Source organism: Tursiops truncatus, chromosome 3 (genome assembly GCF_011762595.2).
Source record: "Tursiops truncatus isolate mTurTru1 chromosome 3, mTurTru1.mat.Y, whole genome shotgun sequence".
Lineage (NCBI taxonomy): Eukaryota > Metazoa > Chordata > Mammalia > Artiodactyla > Delphinidae > Tursiops > Tursiops truncatus.
This window is the reverse complement of record NC_047036.1, coordinates 163,857,540-163,879,439: the sequence shown is the minus strand read 5'-3', so window position 1 is coordinate 163,879,439 and position 21,900 is coordinate 163,857,540. Positions and strand designations below refer to the sequence as shown.

General features: G+C 49.8%; 1 protein-coding gene across 15 annotated transcripts in view; it reads left to right on the top strand.

Moving 5' to 3' along the window:
- The window catches only part of SMARCA4 (SWI/SNF related BAF chromatin remodeling complex subunit ATPase 4), an 87,181-nt gene that overhangs the window by 12,719 nt on the left and 52,562 nt on the right, over positions 1–21,900 (top strand). For 12 of the 15 annotated variants that reach the window (XM_073801891.1, XM_033854286.2, XM_073801889.1 and 9 more), the window contains exons 2-13: positions 2,246–2,498; positions 4,317–4,449; positions 5,451–5,849; positions 6,138–6,236; positions 6,848–7,106; positions 9,282–9,408; positions 10,327–10,500; positions 11,865–12,038; positions 13,256–13,423; positions 13,514–13,564; positions 18,395–18,525; positions 18,710–18,767. In XM_073801891.1, coding sequence (XP_073657992.1) covers positions 2,277–2,498; positions 4,317–4,449; positions 5,451–5,849; positions 6,138–6,236; positions 6,848–7,106; positions 9,282–9,408; positions 10,327–10,500; positions 11,865–12,038; positions 13,256–13,423; positions 13,514–13,564; positions 18,395–18,525; positions 18,710–18,767 — 1,995 coding nt within the window. In that variant the 5' untranslated portion in view covers positions 2,246–2,276. Of the gene's footprint in view, positions 1–2,245; positions 2,499–3,717; positions 3,783–4,316; positions 4,450–5,450; positions 5,850–6,137; positions 6,237–6,847; positions 7,107–9,281; positions 9,409–10,326; positions 10,501–11,864; positions 12,039–13,255; positions 13,424–13,513; positions 13,565–18,394; positions 18,526–18,709; positions 18,768–21,900 lie in introns of those variants that run through there. The other 3 variants (XM_073801890.1, XM_073801884.1, XM_073801886.1) reach the window with 3 other exon arrangements.

The window sequence follows — 21,900 nt, the reverse complement described above, 5'->3', positions numbered from 1 at the left end:
TAGAATTATTTGTTCTAGTTCTGTAAAAAATGCCGTGGGTATCTTGATAGGGATTACACTGAATCTGTAGATTGCCTTGGGTAATTTGGTCATTTTAACAACACTGATTCTTCCAATCCATGAACACCGTGTAACTTTCCATCTGTTTGTGTTTCTTCAGTTTCTTTCATCAGAGTTTTAGAATTTTCTGAGTACAGGTCTTTTTGAATCAGGTCAGGTTTTGCTTCCAAATGAATTTGTCTCGAATTTATTTTTTTTTTAAGTTTGATTTTTTTCCTTGAGCGTGTTGGGTTTTGGATTTATGTGGAAGGGATTGTGAGCACATGTCAGTTCTCCAGCACTCCTGTTAGGTGTATTTAAGGTCCAGCACTGAGGCTTCTTGAGCTTTGGAGGAGATCAGGGATGCCGGGAGGATGGAGGAGTGTTTTCTCATACGGTCAGGCGTGTTCACCAGCAGGCAGGGGTGACAGCTGCTGGTCCTGGCTCTGCCAAGATTTCTGACCCTCTCTATTCCAGTTATTTAGTCATGAAACTGGACTGAAGAAGTTCGGGCTTTTGATCTGTTATCCAGGAAGATATACCCCCACCTTTCAAACGAAGACTTTTTTTTTTTTTTGAATCAAGAGAATTAAAAATGTTCCTGTACTTTTTCAAGATTTAGTCTTAGAATCAGGAGAGCCCAGTAGAGCTTATGGGCAAAAAGATTCATTCCCCAAACCAAAAAGTCCAGAGAAACAAAAGTAGATTTGTGGCATGCCAACAAGAGAGGGGCTTTTGATAATTAATAAGGACCTACTTTAGAGCACAGGGAACTCTACTCAGTACTCTGTAATGGCCTATATGGGAAAAAAATCTAAAAAACAGTGGGTATATGTATATGTACAACTGATTCACTTTGCTGTACAGCAGCAAGTAACACGACATTGTAAATCATCTATACTCCAGTTTAAAAAAAAAAAAAGAGGGGCTTTTAAATAACTCAGGATGCATCAGGACCAGGGAACTTGGTGGAACTGCTAGAATTTGTGTCTTGAAGACTGTTAAATGATGAAAAGGGTCGTAGGTATGATTCTCTGAAGAGAAAGCTGGCCTAGAATGTGCTGAGTAATTCTGTAGAGCGAGTGTCTGTGTGTGGAATAGCCTCGAAGGAGAAGCACTCTGGAGTGTGGCCGGGTCCCAGCGGGAGCACCAGTCAGCTGTCCATCCTGAGAGGGCTCCATCGCCACAGCTCTGGGGGTCTCTGGGGAGCTGCAGCCCTCTCTCCCCACACGTACCCCCTCACCCCACCCTGCTGGGCGGGAGGGGTAAGGAGGGCAGGGCTGCTTCTTGATCTCTGCAGGGCCAGCAAGCACTTCACCTCTGTGTCTGGTAGGACGGTGGGTAATTTTAAGTTTCTGTATTCTTTTTATGTTTTCCAGATTTCAGCACTGAGAATGTATTACTCCTGACAGTCATGACAGATTGAGGGTTCCCTGAAAACTGAACCCTTACTGTAGGGAGCACTTATAAAATGTATCAGCTCACAGACCAATCGTAGCAGTCATAACTTGCCAACGTCATTGGATATTTTGTTACCTGAGTTCTGGATCTTGTGGAGGCTCGGGGTCATAGTTCCGGGCCTCAATTTTTAGTTTACAGCACTTGAATATCACTTTTGAAGTATTTGACGTATCAGAGTGCCATTAGTCCTGTAATATTTCTCTTTAAAAGAGCCTACTTTTAAAACTTAAATTCATGTATTTTAAAGGAAACTTGGTCTCACTGCCTTAAGTGGAAACCAGCATTACTTGCTATGAATATGTGTTTTAGTTGAATTAACGAAGGTCCCGTCAGATGCTGTTGCCAGCAAAGGCTTTGAGCCTTAGTCACGTTCTTCTTTTTTCTTAAATAGGAAGATGAGCAAGTGTTGGAGTGATGTGAAGGGTGTGTCAGCACTGCCCTGAGACGTCCTCTCTGTTGTAATCAGAAAGATACCAGGGGAAGTGAGGCAGTATCACCTGGTGTCCCCACCTCCTGAGTCCCACCCCTTCCTCGGGGGACTTTGATCTGATTTTGGGTGCCTGATGTATCACCTCCTTGGAGAGGAATGGAGGAGAAAGGACTGGGGCACTGGGGGTGCCCGTCCAAGGCACCAGCTCCCTGTCAGATGGGTGCTCTGACATGACTGTGTGTGATCGTCCTTGACCTGCCCTGACCCACCCAGCCGATGGCTGTGACCCCCACGCTGACTGGGACTTTCTTCCAGCAGGAGACCACTATCCGCAGCTCCCGTGAAGATGTCCACTCCAGACCCACCCCTGGGCGGAACTCCTCGGCCAGGCCCTTCCCCGGGCCCGGGCCCCTCCCCTGGAGCCATGTTGGGCCCTAGCCCAGGTCCCTCACCCGGCTCCGCCCACAGCATGATGGGGCCCAGCCCAGGGCCTCCCTCAGCAGGACACCCCATCCCGACCCAGGGGCCTGGAGGGTACCCTCAGGACAACATGCACCAGATGCACAAGGTAGGGAGCCCTGGGCCTGCTGCCCCACCAGCTGGGTCCGCACGATCAGAGACGGGAGGGGAGCAGCAGCACACCCTGGCCTCCACTGTGGGCCGGCAGCCACCCCTCCCTGTGTCTCTCACACCCGTCGTTTTAGTAGTGAATTAAGAATGTCCAAATCCTAAAAGATGGCTTACAGCCCATGGTTTCCCCCACTCAGGCTGCTCGGCTCACCCGGGTAACTCACAGAGCATAGCAGCAGGTGCCCTTTGTCCCCACTTGATCCTGTACTCGGGTGCCATTGTCTTCACCACGTACCTGAGTTGATCAGTGGTGCTTTTGCCAGTGAGATGGAAAAAACCTGTTTTAACACAAATGGTTGCCCTCTCTCTCTGCATTCCTGGGCGGTGGTTGAAGGAAATGAGGAAATACCCTCTTATGGATAGTATTTTGCCCATTTTGCAGACGAGGAAGTAAGGTCTCAGAGAGATGGTCACTCAGTGAGTTGGTGCCAGAGCCACCTCACCCCTCCGGCCCTCCCAACCCCTCAGGCATGTGTCACATCGCTGACCTCCCACACAGTGCAGTGACCCCTTCCCCTCCCTGCCCTCCCCATCCCCCATATATTTCTGTCAACTTCGATACAGTATCTGTCTTGTCACTTCCCTTTTGGGAAGCTGTTGGTGATCTCCCCCCATCCCCCCACTCCCCGCACACACGCTGACTGAGGCCAGCTTCTCCTCTAGCACCATCTCCTTTTCCCTCTCTGACCATCTTGTTTCTTCCTCCTGGACACTTGACCCATGTTTGTCAGACGCCTGCCATGTGTCTGGCCTAGGAGCTGAGGTCCAGTGGTGCCCTTCACCTGCCTGCACAGAGCTCCTGCTCTGGGGGAGGCGAGCCCATCAGTCAGCTCCACCAGCCCAGGGAAGAAGGAGCAGAGGGTGGGCCCCACCCAGGGTTCTGCTCAGCATCCCGAGGGCCCCCTGCTTCTTCTGCTTGTGAAGCTGGCCCTCGTGCTCCTAGCCCGGTGCCCTCTCGTCCTCCTCTCATGGCACACACTGAGCTGTAGCTGACTTTGCTGGCCAGCTATTAGACCGGAGAGCTGGATGTTTGCATTAACTGGGCCCACAGAGGGCCTGGAAGGGTCTCGGAAAATGTCCCCTTTCCCAGCCATTCCGTAGGGGGAGTGCTCAGTGCTGAGCATCAGGAGGGAAAATGTGTGTTTCTGTCCCACCAGGATCTGATCGAGCCTCCGCGGAGGGGCAGAACGATGCTGCAGACAGCCTCCCTCCCAGCTAGCAGGTGGGAGGCCAATCTCGGATCAGTGAGGACATTTGACATACTGTTACCATACTTCATGGGCAGGAGTTACTGCCCGTCTCTCTGATTTACAGTCTCCCAGGCAAGAGGGTCCCCCATCCAAAGACTTGTGGTCACAAGGTCATCTTGTGACGATAAACAGGGAGCTTGGTATCCCAGCTAAAACTGCTCCTGACTGGGAGCTATGTGTGTCCTTTCCTTGTGAGATTTTGGCTGTCTGAAACTGTGTCCTCACCCTCTCCCTGATGTCCTAGTCCAGCTGTCCCCTTGCCTCTAGACCACCAATCTGCAGGTTCCCTGGGTGGCATTATTTCATGCACCTGCCTTGACACCCAAGTAGATGTTAGGACCATGTCTTGGACCTAAGCCACTTGGTCATGTTGGTGGTTCAGTAAATGCCATGGCGACTTTGGATGGGCATTGTTAGTGACATTGAAGTCCTCTCATTCAGCGCCTTTCTGTGCAGCCTCTTCCCTTCCCGCCTTGCTGATCCTGCCCTGTTGTCCACTCTCGTAGCCAATGGAGTCCATGCACGAGAAGGGCATGTCGGACGACCCCCGCTACAACCAGATGAAGGGGATGGGGATGCGGTCGGGGGGCCACGCCGGGATGGGGCCCCCGCCAAGTCCCATGGACCAGCACTCCCAAGGTATGGTTTCCTTTCTTTTCTTTCTTCATGTTTGTTGCCCTCTGGAAGTCCCGAGGTCATTTTCCTAATTGGATCACCCATGCATGGATTCAGAGGACCTAGGGCAGTTGAGCCTCATGGGAGACCCTGCCACAGAGGGCTGTTTAGCTTGGGCTTGTCTGGTGCCCTGTTCAGGGCGTCTTTTCTTATAGCAGCCCCAGGAGAGCGGATACTGGTGGGACAGAACTGTGATCAGCGCTGGGTGTTAGACAAGCCCTGGGCAGGATGGGCTCCTCGGGATAGCCGCTCTGGTGCCACCCAACGCAGACTCCTGGGATTTCCCTGACGGTCCAGTGGTTAGGACTTGGTGCTTCCACTGCCAGGGCGCTGGGTTCGATCCCTGGTCGGGGAACTAAGATCCCGCAAGCCGCATGGCACAGCCGAAAAATAAAAAAAGAAGAAGAAATGCAGACTCCTGGGCTCTGCCCTGCTCCAGACCTGCTGAGTCAGAATCTCAGGAGGGGGCCGGGGCTCAGCTTTAACAAGCCCTACAGGTACTTTTCTGAACAGGGAGGTTTGAGAAGTGATGGGGTACATGGCTTCCTGTCACGGGGTGGGAAGCTCAGGGGCTCCGCAGGTAACGGAAGTGAGAGGAGTGGGCCTGGCCAAGCCGAGGGGCAGGGGGGCAGGCCCAGAGAAAGCCCAGATCTGTGTGACATCTCAGCTTTAATCGTTGGCAGGTTACTGAAAGATGGGCCGAACCAAACCAGCTGTGCAGGCTGCCAACCAAGCTGCGAGCGTGTGCCCTCTGGGTGCCTCTTGTTTGAATCATGAGAACGAAACCTCAGGGTAGAGGCCCGTGTAATCACGAGAACGAAATCTCAGGGTAGGGGTCCGTGTAATCACGAGAACGAAATCTCAGGGTAGGGGCCAGTGTAAGCAGGCAAGTGTTCCCGTCTCTGCCTTAAGAATTACTGGACATGTGCTGCCGAGTGACCGCTCGGATCCACGTTTCCCCGCAGGTTACCCCTCGCCCCTGGGTGGCTCCGAGCACGCCTCCAGTCCGGTTCCAGCCAGCGGCCCGGCCTCAGGCCCGCAGATGTCGTCCGGGCCTGGAGGCGCCCCGCTGGATGGTGCTGACCCCCAGGCTTTGGGGCAGCAGAACCGGGGCCCGACCCCCTTTAACCAGAACCAGCTGCACCAGCTCAGAGCTCAGATCATGGCCTACAAGATGCTGGCCCGGGGGCAGCCCCTCCCTGACCACCTGCAGATGGCGGTGCAGGGGAAGCGGCCGATGCCCGGGATGCAGCAGCAGATGCCAACACTACCTCCACCCTCTGTGTCCGCAACAGGACCTGGTCCCGGGCCCGGGCCCGGCCCCGGTCCTGGACCAGCACCTCCAAATTACAGCAGGCCTCACGGTAAGGCCCATGGCCCTCAGGGTAGGGAGGGGTCTCAGAGCAAACTGACAGGAGTGTGGGCATCAGTGTTGGGCAGATCTGGACTCTGCCGCCCATCAGCTTCCCCAACAGCAGGGTTGCTGTCGTGATAAATGTTGTTTCTCCAGCTGCCCCCTTTCTCCCCTGGTGCCCACAGTGAGGGGCTTGTTGTTGGGTGTGTCCCTTGGAGCCAGGGCTGCCCAGGGAGGCAGGTGCAGGGAGAAACACAGGACGTGTTTTATCCTCTTGTCCGTTTCTCCCTGCGTGCAGGTATGGGAGGGCCCAACATGCCCCCTCCAGGACCCTCAGGTGTGCCCCCCGGGATGCCCGGCCAGCCCCCTGGAGGGCCTCCCAAGCCCTGGCCTGAAGGTAAGTTCCCTCTGTTCTGGTGACACGTGTGTGCCCTGACTCCCATGTCAAGTTTGCATCATGCAGACCCTGAGATGAGCCCGGTCAGAGAGAGGCAGGCAGGATGTCAGGGCAGCTCAGGGTTCTGTCTCCCCTGTGTTTTGTGTAAAATGTAGTTAGTACTTATTTGAAGGTCACATCTGTTAGGTCAAAGCAGTGGATAAAATGGACTCATTCCCCATCCTCACGGGCCCTGAGGTTCAGTGATGGTCATTGAAGGGCTAATCGCTTAAATAGGATTCCGTTGGAGCTAGGGTGGATGAAAGGCAGGCAACTGCTGCTCCTGTGAGGCCACAGCATAGCAAGATCACACCCAGACCCAGCACTTGGACCAGTAGGGGGCTTTGGGGAAGGGGCCTGCAGGCTGAGATCTGGAGGAGGAAGAGGAAGCGCGCCCCATGGGCGAGGAGTGGTGTGGCAGTGAGAGGTGGGGGTTACAGGGAGCTGCCCAGGCCTTGTCAGCCTTGGGGACGAGTTAGACCCCAGGGCAGTAAACGCCCAGCAGGCTTGTCATCTTCACCTGGAATGGACTCGGAACGCAACGCTGTGCCCTGCTTCTTGACTCCCCCCAGGACCCATGGCGAATGCTGCTGCCCCCACAAGCACACCTCAGAAGCTCATCCCCCCGCAGCCAACGGGTCGCCCCTCGCCTGCGCCCCCCGCCGTCCCTCCTGCTGCCTCCCCCGTGATGCCGCCCCAGACACAGTCGCCAGGGCAGCCGGCCCAGCCCGCCCCCATGGTGCCGCTGCACCAGAAGCAGAGCCGCATCACCCCCATCCAGAAGCCGCGGGGCCTGGACCCCGTAGAGATCCTGCAGGAGCGGGAGTACAGGTGAGGGTGCTGCCGCCCCCCCCCCGCGCCCCCCAGGTCACGCGTTGTTGTGGTTCACACTTCTAAAGGCCTATGGGGTATGCAGCCAGAGATCACCCTCCTGCCTCTGTCCCCAGCCTCCCAGTTCTCTGGGTCAGTGTGTATCCTTCCAGAGAAATCGAGTATGTATACAGGCAGATGGGTACAAGTGGCTGTGTGGTCCCCAAATGGTACCTGACATGTGCACTGTTCCTCCCTTCGCAAAATATCTTAGGGATCATCCCCTATTTGTACAAAATAAGCTCTTCTTTTTTCTGGACACATTCTGCCTGGTGGCTCTACTGTGACTTATTTAGCCAGTGTCTTACCCGGAGGGACGTTTAGGTGGTCTCTAATCTTTCGGTAAAACGATGCCGTAGTAACTACACTTGCATATTTCTCTTCACATGTGTGCATTTATGTCAGAATAAATTTGTGAACACGGCATAGTTCAGGTGCAGGGGATTTACGTGCACGTGGAAATTTCATCAGTTCTGCAAAACTGCCCTCCATGGAGATTGTATGTGTTGGAGTGAAAGTGCTGTTTCACCTCTCCAACACAAGTGTATTATCCAACTTTTGGCTCATCCGCACTCAAAAAGCCACCTGGCAAGCTTTGCGGTGGATGTTCCTCAAACATAAGTAGTTGTTGGTCGCTTTGCCAAGGCCTCCTGAGCGCCGGGCGCTGTGTGAAATGCCTGGTGCACAGTAGGTCTGTATCACCCTGTCCCACACTGCTGGGGGCGCCTGAGATTCATTCCCTGAGCACCTCGTGCTCCCCTGTTTCTCCACTGCATTTATAACCTGTTCAGGGCTGGCCTCCCTTGGTAAATGTCAGCTCCCTTAGGGGAGGGGGCTGTGCCTTGTTCACCGTAAATCCCCAGCTGCATCAGTAAATCTGTGCCAGTGACTGTCTCCGGAGTGCATCTCCAGCTGTGACATGCCCTGGAGCTCCAGCCCCTGTACCCAGGCGCCTCCCCGCCTGCTCCATCTGGACGGCTTAAAGACGGCCTGTCCAGATGGCCTTATGCCCCCCAGTTTTCCCTTCTCTCTCTGTTCTCATGCAGCAGCTGAATGGACCATGGACCCTTCGGCTCCTTGACCCTCGCTTGTACTCCCTCATCCTCGGTGTCTGGTGAACTCTCTCAGCTCCTTTCCCCCCAGTGCTGTTCACCCTGCCATCTGGTCTACACCTCCTCCCTGGCCTCCCTGCTCCCATCCTTCCCTGTGCAGTGTTTCCCACACAGCAGTTTGAATTCTCTTTTTACAGTTAATTTATATTAGATCTTTTCCTGGGTTAAAACTGGCTTCCCATTATCCATTGAGTAACCCTTTTCTCTGTAGCCCCTGCCCAGTGCTCTGTCCTCATCTACCTGACTGTCCCGGTTCCTCTTTCTGTTGAACAGGTTAGACTTGTTCCTGCCCCAGGGACTTTGCACATGCTCTGCATGACTCTTTGTAGTTATTTAAGCTTTATTGCCAAGGTCCCCACCTTATAGAAGCCCTGCCCCCCCCCCCGCGACCCCTCCCCTCCAGGACCCTCCTCCAAGTCCTTCTCCGGAATTACCATAGATACTTAATTTTTTAACTCCTTTATGGCCTGTCATCCTGATAATGCTGTGAGCTCCATGAGAGCAACAAACAGCCTTGTTAGTCTTCTTTAGTGCTGAATCCCGTCACCTGGAATGGTCCCTGGCACACAATAGGTGCTCAATAAGTGTGTGAAAGACTGAGTAAGGAGATTATCCCATTTGAACTTCAGACCAAGCCTGTAGGGTTGCTCTGAGGGGTCTCCCCACTTCATAGCTGAGGACGCTGAGGCTCATGGGCTAAGTAGATTCCCAGGACTGGGATGGAGACCCTGGCCCGCCTGACTCCAGAGGCTGGCTCCCACTGCTGAGATGCCAGAAACCAGCTGCGCCCTCTCAGGTTTCCAGTTTGCTGTGGCTCCCGAGACTTCTGTGGCTGCCCTCCTGTATGTAGTCTGTGTTGTGGGGCATCCTTTTCTCAGCCATCTCTTGTCTTATGATTCATATCGGCTTCCCTTGAGGGATGGATACTTCTGAGGCTCCACCTTCAAAGAAAGGGAACAGATGGGTTCCTTGTAAACAGGTGACACCTCTCATCACCTGTCTTTTTTTTGTCTTTGTGCCCTAGGCTGCAGGCTCGCATCGCACACCGAATTCAGGAACTTGAAAACCTTCCCGGGTCCCTGGCCGGGGATTTGCGAACCAAAGCAACCATCGAGCTCAAGGCCCTGAGGCTGCTGAACTTCCAGAGGCAGGTGGGCGCAGGCGCAGGCCTTTGCTTTCGGAGGAGACTCTTTCTGCCAGCCTTGATGCTTAGATTAAAGAGCCGCTCACTGGGCAGTTACTAAATGTACCCTGACCATTAAAGCCGCTGTGCCAGGACTTCCCTAGTGGTCCAGTGGTTAAGACTTCGCCTTACAATGCAGGGAGTGCAGGTTCGATCTCTGGTCAGGGAGCTAAGATCCCACATGCCTCTCGGCCAAAAAACGGAAACTTAAAAAGCAGAAGCAGTATTGTAACAAATTCAATAAAGACTTTAAAAATGGTCCACATCAAAAAAATCTTACAAAACCAAAGTCGCAGTGCCCAAGCACACTTGTTGGCTCACTGTCCCCCTTCCTTTCCATGTCCTGCCCAGTGGAGGGACATTGGGATGAATAAGTGTGGGCCTTCCCTAAGGTGGCAGTGGCTAGCTTGAAGCAGTGTACTTAGATGGGTCTATTTCTTTCTTTCTTTTTTTTAATTTTATTTTATTTGGCCATGCTGTGCAGCATGTGGGGTCTTAGTTCCCCGACCAGGGATCAAACCCGTGTCCCCTGCATAGGGAGCGCAGAGTCTTGGCCACTGGACCGCCAGGGAAGTCCCTAGATGGGTCTAATTTCTAAGGGTCCTTTACTTTTGAACGACCAATAAGGAAGTTTGTTTGTGGTTGAGGGAGGGCAAAGCTGGAGACCTGAAGGCCTGAGCATAGGGCTGTCTGCTGGTTGTCCGGAAGCAGCTGTTTCCTACCCTGTGCGTGCCCCGCCCACGGGCACCCACCACGGGTTCTCCCCACGCACGCGTTTATGCTCACGGGTCCTCCTTGCTGCCTGGCTTGCGATATGGAGGTGCGCGTGTTGCATGGATGTTACCAAGTTGTGCCCGTCGCCAGTTTCTCCTCTTCCTTCCCGAAGCTGCGGCAGGAGGTGGTGGTGTGCATGAGGAGGGACACGGCCCTCGAGACGGCCCTCAACGCCAAGGCCTACAAGCGCAGTAAGCGGCAGTCCCTGCGCGAGGCCCGCATCACTGAGAAGCTGGAGAAGCAACAGAAGATAGAGCAGGAGCGCAAGCGCCGGCAGAAGCACCAGGTGTGTCCCCGCGGCCACAGGCTTGACCGTGTGCCTGAGTCGTCAGCTCTGCACTGTCGAGTCTTGGTTTTCCTCTCAACACGATGTCCGAGTCTCTTTTCTGTTCATTATAAGAGTATCCTAGGCACTAAGAATACTTCAGTGGACAAAAACCAAACAGTACGGAAAGGTGGGTCGTAATCAAACGCACGTATAACACGTTGGGAGTTAATAGGGTGTAAGGAGACATGAAGCGGGAATAGGGAGTGATGGAGGAGCCCTTTATATAGGACGGTCGACTCAGGGACGGTCTCCCTGAGGATGTGAGGTCTGAGCAGAGCCCCGAGGGAGGAGCTACACCGACGTGTGGACGAGGCTCTTTGCAGACAGAGGGGAGTATGCCCCAGTGTTCTGTGAAAAACAATGACCCAGTATAGTCAGAGTGGGGTGAGCAAGGGGGAGGGTGGGAGGAGGTGAGAATGGGGAGGTGATGGGCAGAGCGTGCAGGACCCTGTGGGCCGGGAGGATGACTTGGGCTTGTGCTGTGAGTGAGGTGGGAGCCACGGAGGATCCTAAACCATGGAGGGTCCTCAGTCAGTGATCTGACTGAGGTTGATACAAGATCCGTCAAGGAGACCAGAATCTCTACTCAAGTAGGATTTGGGGTGATTCTGTTTGTTCATTCATTTATGTTTTCTAAAGTTTGCCTCCAAACAGTGTCTGTTACTGGCATAGTTTAAAATAACAGAGAAGTCAATATTCAGTGTTAACTACTGTTAATATCTTGGTATATCATTCTGACCTTTTTTGTCTATATACATATAGTAATCAAAAGTTAAACAGCTGCCTTTAAAAAAATATATATATATGCACATTGAGCTGTTTAAAGTATTATTGAAGCATGATTTTAACATATGTGTTGTAGTCCATCTCAGTGTGCCCAGCATCCCGTGATTTATGAAACTGTTTCCCTGTTTGGGGACATGCAGTGTACTCTCAGCTTTCCAGTGTTAAAAGTAACACTGGGATAGGCATTCTTGTCCTTGAGTTTTTGGGCCAATATCTGCTATTTTCCTTAAAATAAATCGCTAGCAGTGAATGATTTGGTGGGAGGGCGGGTGCATTTTGCAGTGGGTGGTAGACACTGCCAGGTTGTCTCAGCCAGGGCATTTGCCCCGTCTGCTGTGCATGAGAGGGGGGTCCCTTTTCACCACACAGTCCACGCAGAGAATGTTGGGCCTCGTAGGCAGACAGTGACTCGGTATCGTTTTGGTTGCGTCCCCTTGGTTTTCACCAGGCCCCCTTTAAAGTTTCGTCTCACGTGGGGTGACACCACGGCAACTCCTGTCCCATAGTCAGTCTGCTCTTCTGTGTGCGTCCTGCAGGAATACCTCAACAGCATTCTTCAGCACGCCAAGGATTTCAAAGAATATCACAGGTCGGTCACAGGCAAAATCCAGAAACTCACGAAGGCGGTGGCCACATACCACGCCAACACTGAGCGGGAACAGAAGAAGGAGAATGAAAGAATCGAGAAGGAGAGAATGCGGAGACTCATGGTACAGTTGGCCATCATGACCCGGGTCCCTTCACGCGGTGCTGGGTGTTGCAGGCATGCGGGCGGATCAGCCGCCCAGGGTTACGCCGGGGCATTTTGGTGCTCAGAGTTGGAGGCAGGACAGAGAAAGAAAGGGCTTGGGTTTGGGAGTCCGAAAGACCTGACTCCAGACCTTTGCCCACTCACTGACCATCGGTGACCGCGTGACCTCAGCTGGTTAACTGGCTGCTCTGTGCTCTCTGGAGGGTGGAGGTGGCACCCCTCCTGGTGGAGGAGCCGCCGATGGTGTGAGCCTGACCTCCCACCCCACCCTTCCCGTCTGACCGTGTATTATTCGTGGAGGGTTCTCTGACCGGGCCAATATTGACAGGCACTGCTGAGTGGACAGGGCCACGTTAGTACGAAGGAGAGTCCCTGCCCTTGGTGGGGCTCGTGCTGGCCCTAGAGAGACAGATGCCCAAGAGAGACAGACAAGATAGTTTTGGGTGGTGAAAAGCGCACTGAGGAGAACAAAGCAGGGCCAGGGAGTGGGGATTGACTGGGTGTTATGGGCAGGGTGGGTGTGACCCATGAATGCGGAGATCCAGGGGAAGCACCTCCCGGCAAAGAGGAGCTGAGGGCAAAGGCCCGAGGCGGGAAGAAGCCGTGTGTGAGGCTCAGCCAGTGGCCCCTGGAACAGCGTGGCGTGGGGGCAGAGTGAGGTTGGAGTCCCGGAGGCAGCCACGCGGGGCCTTGCAGGCCACGGGGAGGGCTTTGGATTTAATTCTGACCATGATGGGGAGCCGAGGGATGCTGTAAGCTGGGATGGCGGTGGGGGTGGGGGTGACATGATCCGATGTGTTCTCAGAAAGCCGGGGCAGACGGTCTGTGGGAGAGCAGTGGCTCGGACAAGGTGGAGAGAAGGGTTGGGATTTGGGTGTGTTTGTGGACATAGGGGACGGAGCTTTTAAATGGCCCTTGGCAGGACCATGTCTGTCCAGCAGGTCCCCAAGGAGCCTGGCCCGGGGTGGGAACTGGGGAAGTTCTGAAGCGGAGTCAGTAGTTATGTGAAAGGTGTGAATATAGCGCAGCCCCGGGTGTGAGCTCAGTGCTCCCTAAATGTGGGTCCGGCTGCTGGTTAACTGCAGCCCCGCGGGCTTCTTGAGTCTGGTTTGCCCGCCCTGGGTGCTGGTGGACGAGCGTGTCATGGGCACGCGCCATAACCGCACGCTTCTGCAGGCCGAGGACGAGGAAGGGTACCGCAAGCTCATCGACCAGAAGAAGGACAAGCGCCTGGCCTACCTCCTGCAGCAGACGGACGAGTACGTGGCTAACCTCACGGAGCTGGTGCGGCAGCACAAGGCCGCCCAGGTCGCCAAGGAGAAGAAGAAGAAGAAGAAAAAGAAGGTGCGCCCCTCGGTGGGACTGGAGCGGCTGTGTGCGCGTGTGACTCGGCCTCCCCGGTCGGGGGGTGACTGTCTCTCTCTTTCCTTCCAGAAGGCAGAAAACGCTGAAGGACAGACACCTGCAATCGGACCTGATGGCGAGGTGAGGAACCAGGGGTTTCTTCTGTGGAAATGCCAGCCCAGCCCCAGAGGTTAGGTCTATTTCATCCTTAAAAAAATTTTTTTTTCCCTTTGAAATTGTAGAAGTATATGACAATGGTAAAAATCCACATAGGTCCCCTGCCACACTCCACCCTTCCTCGCTCCCACTGCCCAGAGAGAATATTGTTTACTACTGGGTGCGTTTCCTTCCAGAGCTTTTTCTACGCACGTGCTGTTATTTATTTCTCAGTTTTCCCTTTAAAGTTTCAGGCTCACAGGAGAGGTGTAAGAACAGTGCAGAGAGTTCCTGCGTACTCTTCACCCAGATTCCCACTTTTCACGTGTCATTATTTTTTCCTAAACCATTCGAGGGTCAGATGCACACGTGAGGGCTTTTTACCCCTCTGTGTGTTTCAGTGTGTACATCCTAAAAGCAAGGCTGTTCTTTTCCACAACTGTACAATGATCAAAACCAGGAAATGAACATTGACGCAATACCGTGATCTAATTCACAGCCCTTGTTAAGGTTTCACAATTGACCCTCCAGTGTCCTTCACAGCAACAGAAAACCCTGAAATGACGCCGGGTCCTTCTCTGTGCGTCATATCAGGAGTGTGTGGCGTAGATTTCTTCCCCCACTGGTGATATTGACCTTTTGGTGGCCGCCAAGGTGTCTCCAGCTGTAAAGATTAAGTACCTTGTGCAGAGATACTCAGACATGTAAAGATAACGTGATTCCTCAAACTTTCATCGGCTGTTTCATCATCTGTTGTCTTTGCCTGTATCAGTTTTTGCCATAATGGTTACAAAATGGTGATGTTTTTTCCCTCGTCTTTTCTTCTGCATTTATTAGTTGACTTTCTGCAGGAAGGAAAAGCCTTCCCTTCTTTTTTATTTGGCTTGTTCATAGTTTGGCAACCCTTGGTACTAACTCATGGATTCTTATTTAGTTTAATGGATTTACTTAGTTTAATCCTGCACTATTATTATGTATTTTGATGCTCAAATTGTTCTATTTTGGACCAGTAGGAACCCCTTCACATTGGCTCCTGCCTGCTTTTGATGTGTCCCCATCGTTCTTTTAGGGGTTTCTGACTTCCTTGCACACGAAAATGGCCCAGGCTCATCTTCTGCTTTCTCTGCCCGAGTCCTGGACTCGGTCATTTCTCCAAGGAGCCCTGATTCCTTTAATCAGAGAAGAATATTTGGAAACCATGATCTAGATGTGTTCGTTGCTACTGAGTTGTCATTGCTTCTGGGCCCTCTCAGTGGACAGATCTAGGAAACAGTTGTGTGCATGCTCACACATCCACCTTGCTAGTTATATATATTAACTAGTTATTGTAGTATTAAAAATACTGAGGCCACACTGATACTTCCAATTCTAATCCAGTACCACGGGGTTCTTTTTCTCCTTCTCCCTGTCCACGTTATAATAGCCCAAAACCTGACCCCCGTCTGCCACGAGATAGGCCCTCATTTCCTCAGTCCTAGACTGTGCAGGAAGTACATTCAGAATGGCTAACATGTACCCCTCTGCAAAAGAAACCTCGTAGCTAGGGGCTTCCCTGGTGGCACAGTGGTTAAGAATCCGCCTGCCAGTGCAGGGGACACGGGTTCGAGCCCTGGTCCGGGAAGATCCCACATGCTGCGGAGCAACTAAGCCTGTACACCACAACTACTGAGCCTGCGCTCTAGAGCCCTTGAGCCACAACTGCTGAGGCTACATGCCACAGCTACTGAAGCTCGTGCACCTAGAGCCCATGCTCCACAACAAGAGAAGCCACTATAGTGAGAAGCCCGCGCACCACAACGAGGAGTAGCCCCTGCTCCCCGCAACTAGAGAAGGCATGCATGCAGCAACGAAGACCCAATGCAGCCAAAAATAAATAAATTAAATAAATAAATTTATAAAAAAATAAAAAGAAAGAAACCTCCTAGCTAGAGCTCACTGTTTGTCTGAAGTTGAAAGTACATGCTCCAGATACTGCATTCAGAAGATTAGTTCTCCCCTTGTGCCCCCGTTAGTGAGGCTCCCCCCAACGCTTGTTGGTTTTATTTATTTACTCCTCATTTCTTTATTTAGGATGTGAAATACTAGCCTGGTTCCAAAAGTCAGAACCGTGCAGTGAGGCCCACTCAGAGAGGGGTTGCTGTCCCCACACACGAGTCTTTGAGTCTTTTCCATGGCACTCTTGTCCGCCTCCTCTCGGTTAACACACTAGTGTGAAAGAAGGCTGCATAGTGAGGTGTGAATGCAAGGTGTGGCCTTTACCACCTCCTCCAACCCCTCCTCAGTCCCCCTTCCCAGAGAGAAACCTGAGTAACCTTCGGTGTGTTTGCTCTGGGACCTTTTCCGTACCTGTGTCTCCAGGTGGTTTTCTTTTCCCCGCCTGGTATTGTATCTGAGTCTTTCCAAGTTAGCTTATGTACACTTACTTACCTGACTCTTTCTAATACCACCGTATTAGAGAGGTGGCTAGTGCTTGCTTCTCTGACTTATAAATGTAATACTTCTAGGAAGAAAATGATAATAACATGAAACGTAAATGTAATGATAACATGAAAAGTAGAAGCCCCCATGGTGCCTGTTCTCTCACAAGCATGCATGTTGATCCTTGGTTGATGTCTCTCTCTGTATCTTTCCAGAAACCTTTGTGCTTATATTCTCTTTGTTTTGTTTTGGGACCATTTGGGTCAGTCTACACATAGCAAGACTTTTCCTGCGTAGCAGGTATCTTGGACCACTTTCCATATCAAGCAATTAGTTCTTTCATTTTATTGTATTGATGTACTAGGATCTCTTTCATCGTTCAGATTGATAGCTATCTAAGTTGCTTCCCATCTGTAGCTGTTAGATCCTGCATTGAACAGCTCTGATGGACCACCATATGTCCCCTCCCCTATGGGTGGCTATTTCCATTGTTTCCTTTCTTTCTATCCCACATGTTGTTGTAATGAGCCCCCTTGCTCTCTTAGCTGGGCTGCCATAACAAAACACCATGGCCTGTGTGGCTTTTTTTTTTTTTTTTTTTTAACCACATGGCACATGGGATCTTAATTCCCCGACTGGGGATTGAACCCGCACCCCTTGCAGTGGAAGCACAGAGTCTTAACCACTGGACCTCCAGGGAAGTCCCTTTTGTTGTTTTAGTTCTTGTTTTTGTTTTTGTTTTGGTAGCCTGCATGGCTTAAACGGCAGAAATATACGTTCTTATAGTTCTGGAGGCTGGAAATTGGAGATCAAGGAGCAGCAAGCTTGGTTCCTGATGAGTACTCTCTTCCCGGCTTGTAGACTGCTGCCTTCTGGCTGTGTCCTCACATGGGAGGAGAGAGAGCAAGCTCTGGTGTTTCTTCTTATAGGGGCACTAATGCCATCCTGAGGGCCCCACCCATATGACCTAAATTAACCCTAATTACCCACCAAGGGCCCCATCTCCAAATACAGTGACATTGGAGAGCTGGGGCTTGGGCATATGAATTTTGGAGGGGACACAGTCCAGTCCGTAGCAGATGGCACGCTTTCTCCTGTTGGCCTGATTCCCAGAAATGAATGACTATAGTGATTAACTCAAATAATATTCTTATTTCGCATGATTTTATTTGAAACGTTAAGTTGAATTTTTTAAGAGAAATGTGGGCTGGCATTTTACTACAGTGCTAAGCCTTCACACGGCCATTTGTGGCTTTCAAGGGGGAAGTCACATCACAGGAAAGCGTGACTCGGGGAATTCTGTTGGGGAATCACTGCAGCTGCTCATCCTGTTTAGTAACGGGAACCATCACTTGATGATGGCTGCTGATTGTCCTTGTTCTCACCCAGTGGTTCGCAGCCTTGGCTGAACGTCAGAATCAGCTGGGGAGCTTTTGAAAACCAGAGAGGCCCAAGCCTCACCCCAGAGCAGTTCTGTCAGGATTCTGGGTGTGGGGACATCCCGGCATCAGCACCATAACCGCTCTCAGGAAGGACTCAGGGGTGAAAGTCACTGATTGAGGCAGCCTGCAGAGCTCATTCGTGGGGCGTGGGGTTTCTGTTCCGCTTCATGGTGGGCCACTTTAAGGGTGAGATTTTAACCTGCATGGAGACTAATCTCTGCTGTGGGTCAGTGTTGATGGAGGGAGGCGTGGGAGGTATAAGTTCCTGGTAGATGCAAACAAAGGTTTCCATCCTCATCCTCGTCCTGAAGGTTTTCACCAGGAAATGTGAAGGAGCTGAGGAAGGGGAAAACTTCATCCCAAGTTGATATCTCAGGAAATTGAGGAATTCCGTATTTGTTGCTACAAGGAAGTTTTATTTTTCAAATATTCTAGTTAGGTGTTTAACAGAAAAGAATGAGGACCCTTGTTGCAGTCTACAAATACAATATAAATTGAATAACTCAAGGACCAGAAAAATGGGAATAGGGTAGTCACTTGGGTAAAAAAGGAAGGAGTACGTAAGTCCATGTTCCTTATGTGTGGAATTGATCTGGGAGAACACACGAGAAAATGATGCTGGTGGGCGCCTGTGAAGAGAAACTGTTGGGCAGGGGGATAGGGAGGGAGAGTACACACTCTATACTCTTGAATTTGAACTATATGTTACCTATTTGAAAATTAAAACGTGGATATCAGTTCCTTCCAAGAAACAACTGTCGTCAATGGGTTATATATATATTTTTTTACTGAATGGTTAATGTGCAGCTAACCCATCTCCACAACCACTGGTCACATTGGTGTGCTGTTTTCTGGACGTGGAGTTGGGAGGGCACTTCTCCAGTTGGCCATGGTTAGTGGGGCACCGAAGGTATAGACTCTACAGAACCTCAAGTCACACGTGTGACTTTTTCAGCCTCTGGATGAGACCAGCCAAATGAGCGACCTTCCGGTGAAAGTGATCCACGTGGAGAGTGGGAAGATCCTCACGGGCACAGACGCACCCAAAGCAGGGCAGCTGGAGGCCTGGCTGGAAATGAACCCGGGGTGAGTGGGGCTTCGTGTTCCAGAGGCAGCCAGGATCCTGAGTCAACAGTCGGCCTCATTCCAGGGGAGCTGGCAGCTGGGGGTGATCCTGCTTACATTTGGAAACAGGCCAATTTGCTAAGGAAAGTGAAGCATGCTGGTTCTGGGGAGATTTATATTAAAATGCTGATTTTTTTTTTTTTAGGTATGAAGTAGCTCCGAGATCTGATAGTGAAGAGAGTGGCTCAGAAGAAGAGGAGGAGGTAAGAGTTCATTTCCTGGCTGTCGAGGCCCACAGTGCTGTGTGGTGTGGCCTCTACCCACAGCTGGCACAGTGATCCTCTCCCGCTCCAGCCCGGCATCAAATGGGGCAGGAGATCGGCACACAGGCAGGGGGTGAGGCTGAAAGTTGGTGCTTTAGAGCTGCGCTGTCCAGTACCGTAGCCTCTAGCCACACATGACTGTTTCCACTTTCACTTAATTAAGTAAAATGTAAATGTCCTCACTCATATGTCCTCAGTCGTACGGGCCACATTTCAGGTGCCCAAACAGCTCTCCCCTCCAGAAAATGTTGGTATGAAGTAGTGAGCATGAGATCACGTACATGTTGGCCCCTTGTAATCTATTCTTCGGCAATGTTACAGATGGTCGCATTTATTGTGTATGTTCTCTAAATCATTTAATTATTCCACGTTACGGTGATTTTTGGATGTTTGCTGGTTGACAAAGCTCTGATGAGAGCCTTGTTCCTCTGTCTGTCCTGGGTGGCCTCCTCGGGAAGGGTGACTCAGAGGGAGCCCGGGGATGCAGTGTCCGAAAGCAGGGCTTGTTTTCCACAGTTCGCATCCAGAAGGGTGCTGTCCTGACTCCCCCTTCAGCTGGGGTAAGAGTGTCTTACAAGGCTGTTAAAAAGCTTTGGCCACCTCCATAAGATTTTAAAAAGGGAATTTTAATGGGCAGATATTTGCTTATTAAGGTTGAACATTTTTTCAGGTGTTACTATTTAGATTTCTTCTGTGAATGGTTTGCTTCATTTGCCCATTTCTAATCAGTTGTGTTTTTTTACTGGATTTTTAAGTGTTCTTTATGTATTTACCCCAGCCTGAAATCAGCTTGGTGTTCACCTATATCTTTCTTTTGGTTTGTCCTCTTACCTCTTCAGGTCATCTGGAATTTATTTTGTGTAGGGCTTGAGATGGCGCCCTTTTTCCCCCTTCCCAGTAGTAGCGTTAAGCCAGTTGGTATACTGTTAGTCCATCCCTTCCCCATTGATCTGTGATATTTAAAAAAAACTAATATTAAAGACACACTGGTGTCTTTTTAGGGTCACATGTTCAGTTTCTTTTTCTTTTTTCTTTTATAATTTATGTTTCTGGTTTTTATTTTATTTAATATTTTTTTAAATTGAGGTATAGTTGATGTACTGTTCAGGTTCTTTTAAAGTTCTAATAATTCTTAGACCAGTAACTTTTTGTTGTAATTTTTTAAACAGCTTTATGGAGATATAATTTACATATGTAAAATGCACCCACAGTAAGAGTACAATTCAGTGATTTTTTAGTGAATTTATAGAGTTGCGCAATCATTACTCTACACCAGCTTTAGAACGTTTCTGTCACCCCAAATGACATCTCACCCATTTACAGTTTGTTCTTGCTAACTCCTCCAGCCCCAGGAAACCACTGGTCTGCTCTGTCTCTATAGATTTGCCATTTCCGGAATTTCACATAAATGGAATTATACAACATGTAGTATCTTGTGTCTGGCTTATTTTATGTGGCATGTTTTTGATTTTCATCCATGTTGTCTGTACACCAAAAGTTTGTTTTACATCGCTAATTATTAGAGAAATGCAAATCAAAGCTACAATGAGGTACCACCTCACACCGGTCAGAATGGCCATCATTAAAAAGTCTACAAATAACAAATGCTGGAGAGAGTGTGGAGAGAAGGGAACCCTCCTATGCTGCTGGTGGGAATGTAAACTGGTACAGCCACTGTAGAGAATAGTATGGAATTTCTTCAAAAAACTAAAAATAGAGCTGCCATATGATCCAGCAATCCCACTCCTGGGCATTTATCTGGACAAAACTATAATTCAGAAAGATACATGCACCCCTCTGTTCATAACAGCACTATTTAGCAGCAAGGTCCTACACTTAGGAAACTATATTTAATATCCTGTAATAAACCATAATGGAAAAGCAAAAAAAAAGAAAATATTCTATGCTTTGAAGGTGTAGATTTAACCCTTATATGCATAATTCCAAATATATCAAACTCAACTTATCAAAATTTTTGATTAGATATGTACATTTTACTCTAAGTAATTTCTATCTCAGTTAAAAAATATTTTAAAAATAAGTGGAGAAACCATTAATAAAAGTTAAGGTCTTAAAAAAGAAATTTGTTTTATTCCTGAGTCATGTTCCATTGTATAGATATACCACACTTTGTTTATCCATACACCAATGGGTGGGCATTTGTGTTTTTTTCCATTTTCTGCTATTATGAATAACATTGCTGTGAACGTTCACATACATGTCCTTGTGTGGACATACGTTTTCATTCCTCTTGGGTAGATACTTAGGAGTGGCATTGCTGGGTCATATGGTAAGTTTATGTTTAACTTTTTAAGGAATTGACAAACTGTTGCCTGAAGTAGTTGTACCTTTTCACAGGTTCCAGTTTCTCCATATCCTTGTCAACGCTTGGCGTTATCTGTTCTTTACATTATATAGCCATCCTTGTGGGTGTGTAGTGGTATCTTGTGGTTTTACTTTGCATTTTCCTAGTAAATAATGATGTTGAGCATCTTTTCAAATGTTTATGCACCATTCAAATACCTTCTTTGGCGAAAATCTATTGAAATCTTTTGCCCATTTTTAATTCGGTTGTTTGTTATCTCATCAGTGAGTCCTAAGAATTCTTTATATATTCTTGATATGTGTCCCTGTTCAGATATGTAGCTTGCAGACATCTTCTCCCAGTCTGTTTGCTTTTCTTTTCCCTCAGTGATGTCTTTTGAAATGCAGAAATATTTCATTTTGATGAAATCCATTTATCGGTTTTTTCTTATATGAATTGTGCCTTTGGTGTTGTATCTAAGAGCTGTTTGAAGTCACAAAGGTTTTTCTCTTATGTTTTCTTTTAGAAGTTTTATATTTAAGCTCTCACATTTAGGGTCATAATTGAGTTGATTTCTGTGTATGGTTTGAGGTACAGGTCTAAGTTTGTTTTTTGTGGGGTTTTTTTGCTATGGATAACCTTCTTACCCAGCACCAGTTGATGAACAGACTGTTCTTTCTCCCATGAATAGTCTTGGTAACTTTGTGGGAAATCAGTTGACCATAAAATTAAGGGTTTGTTTCTGATGCTCAGTGTTTTCCTGTTGAT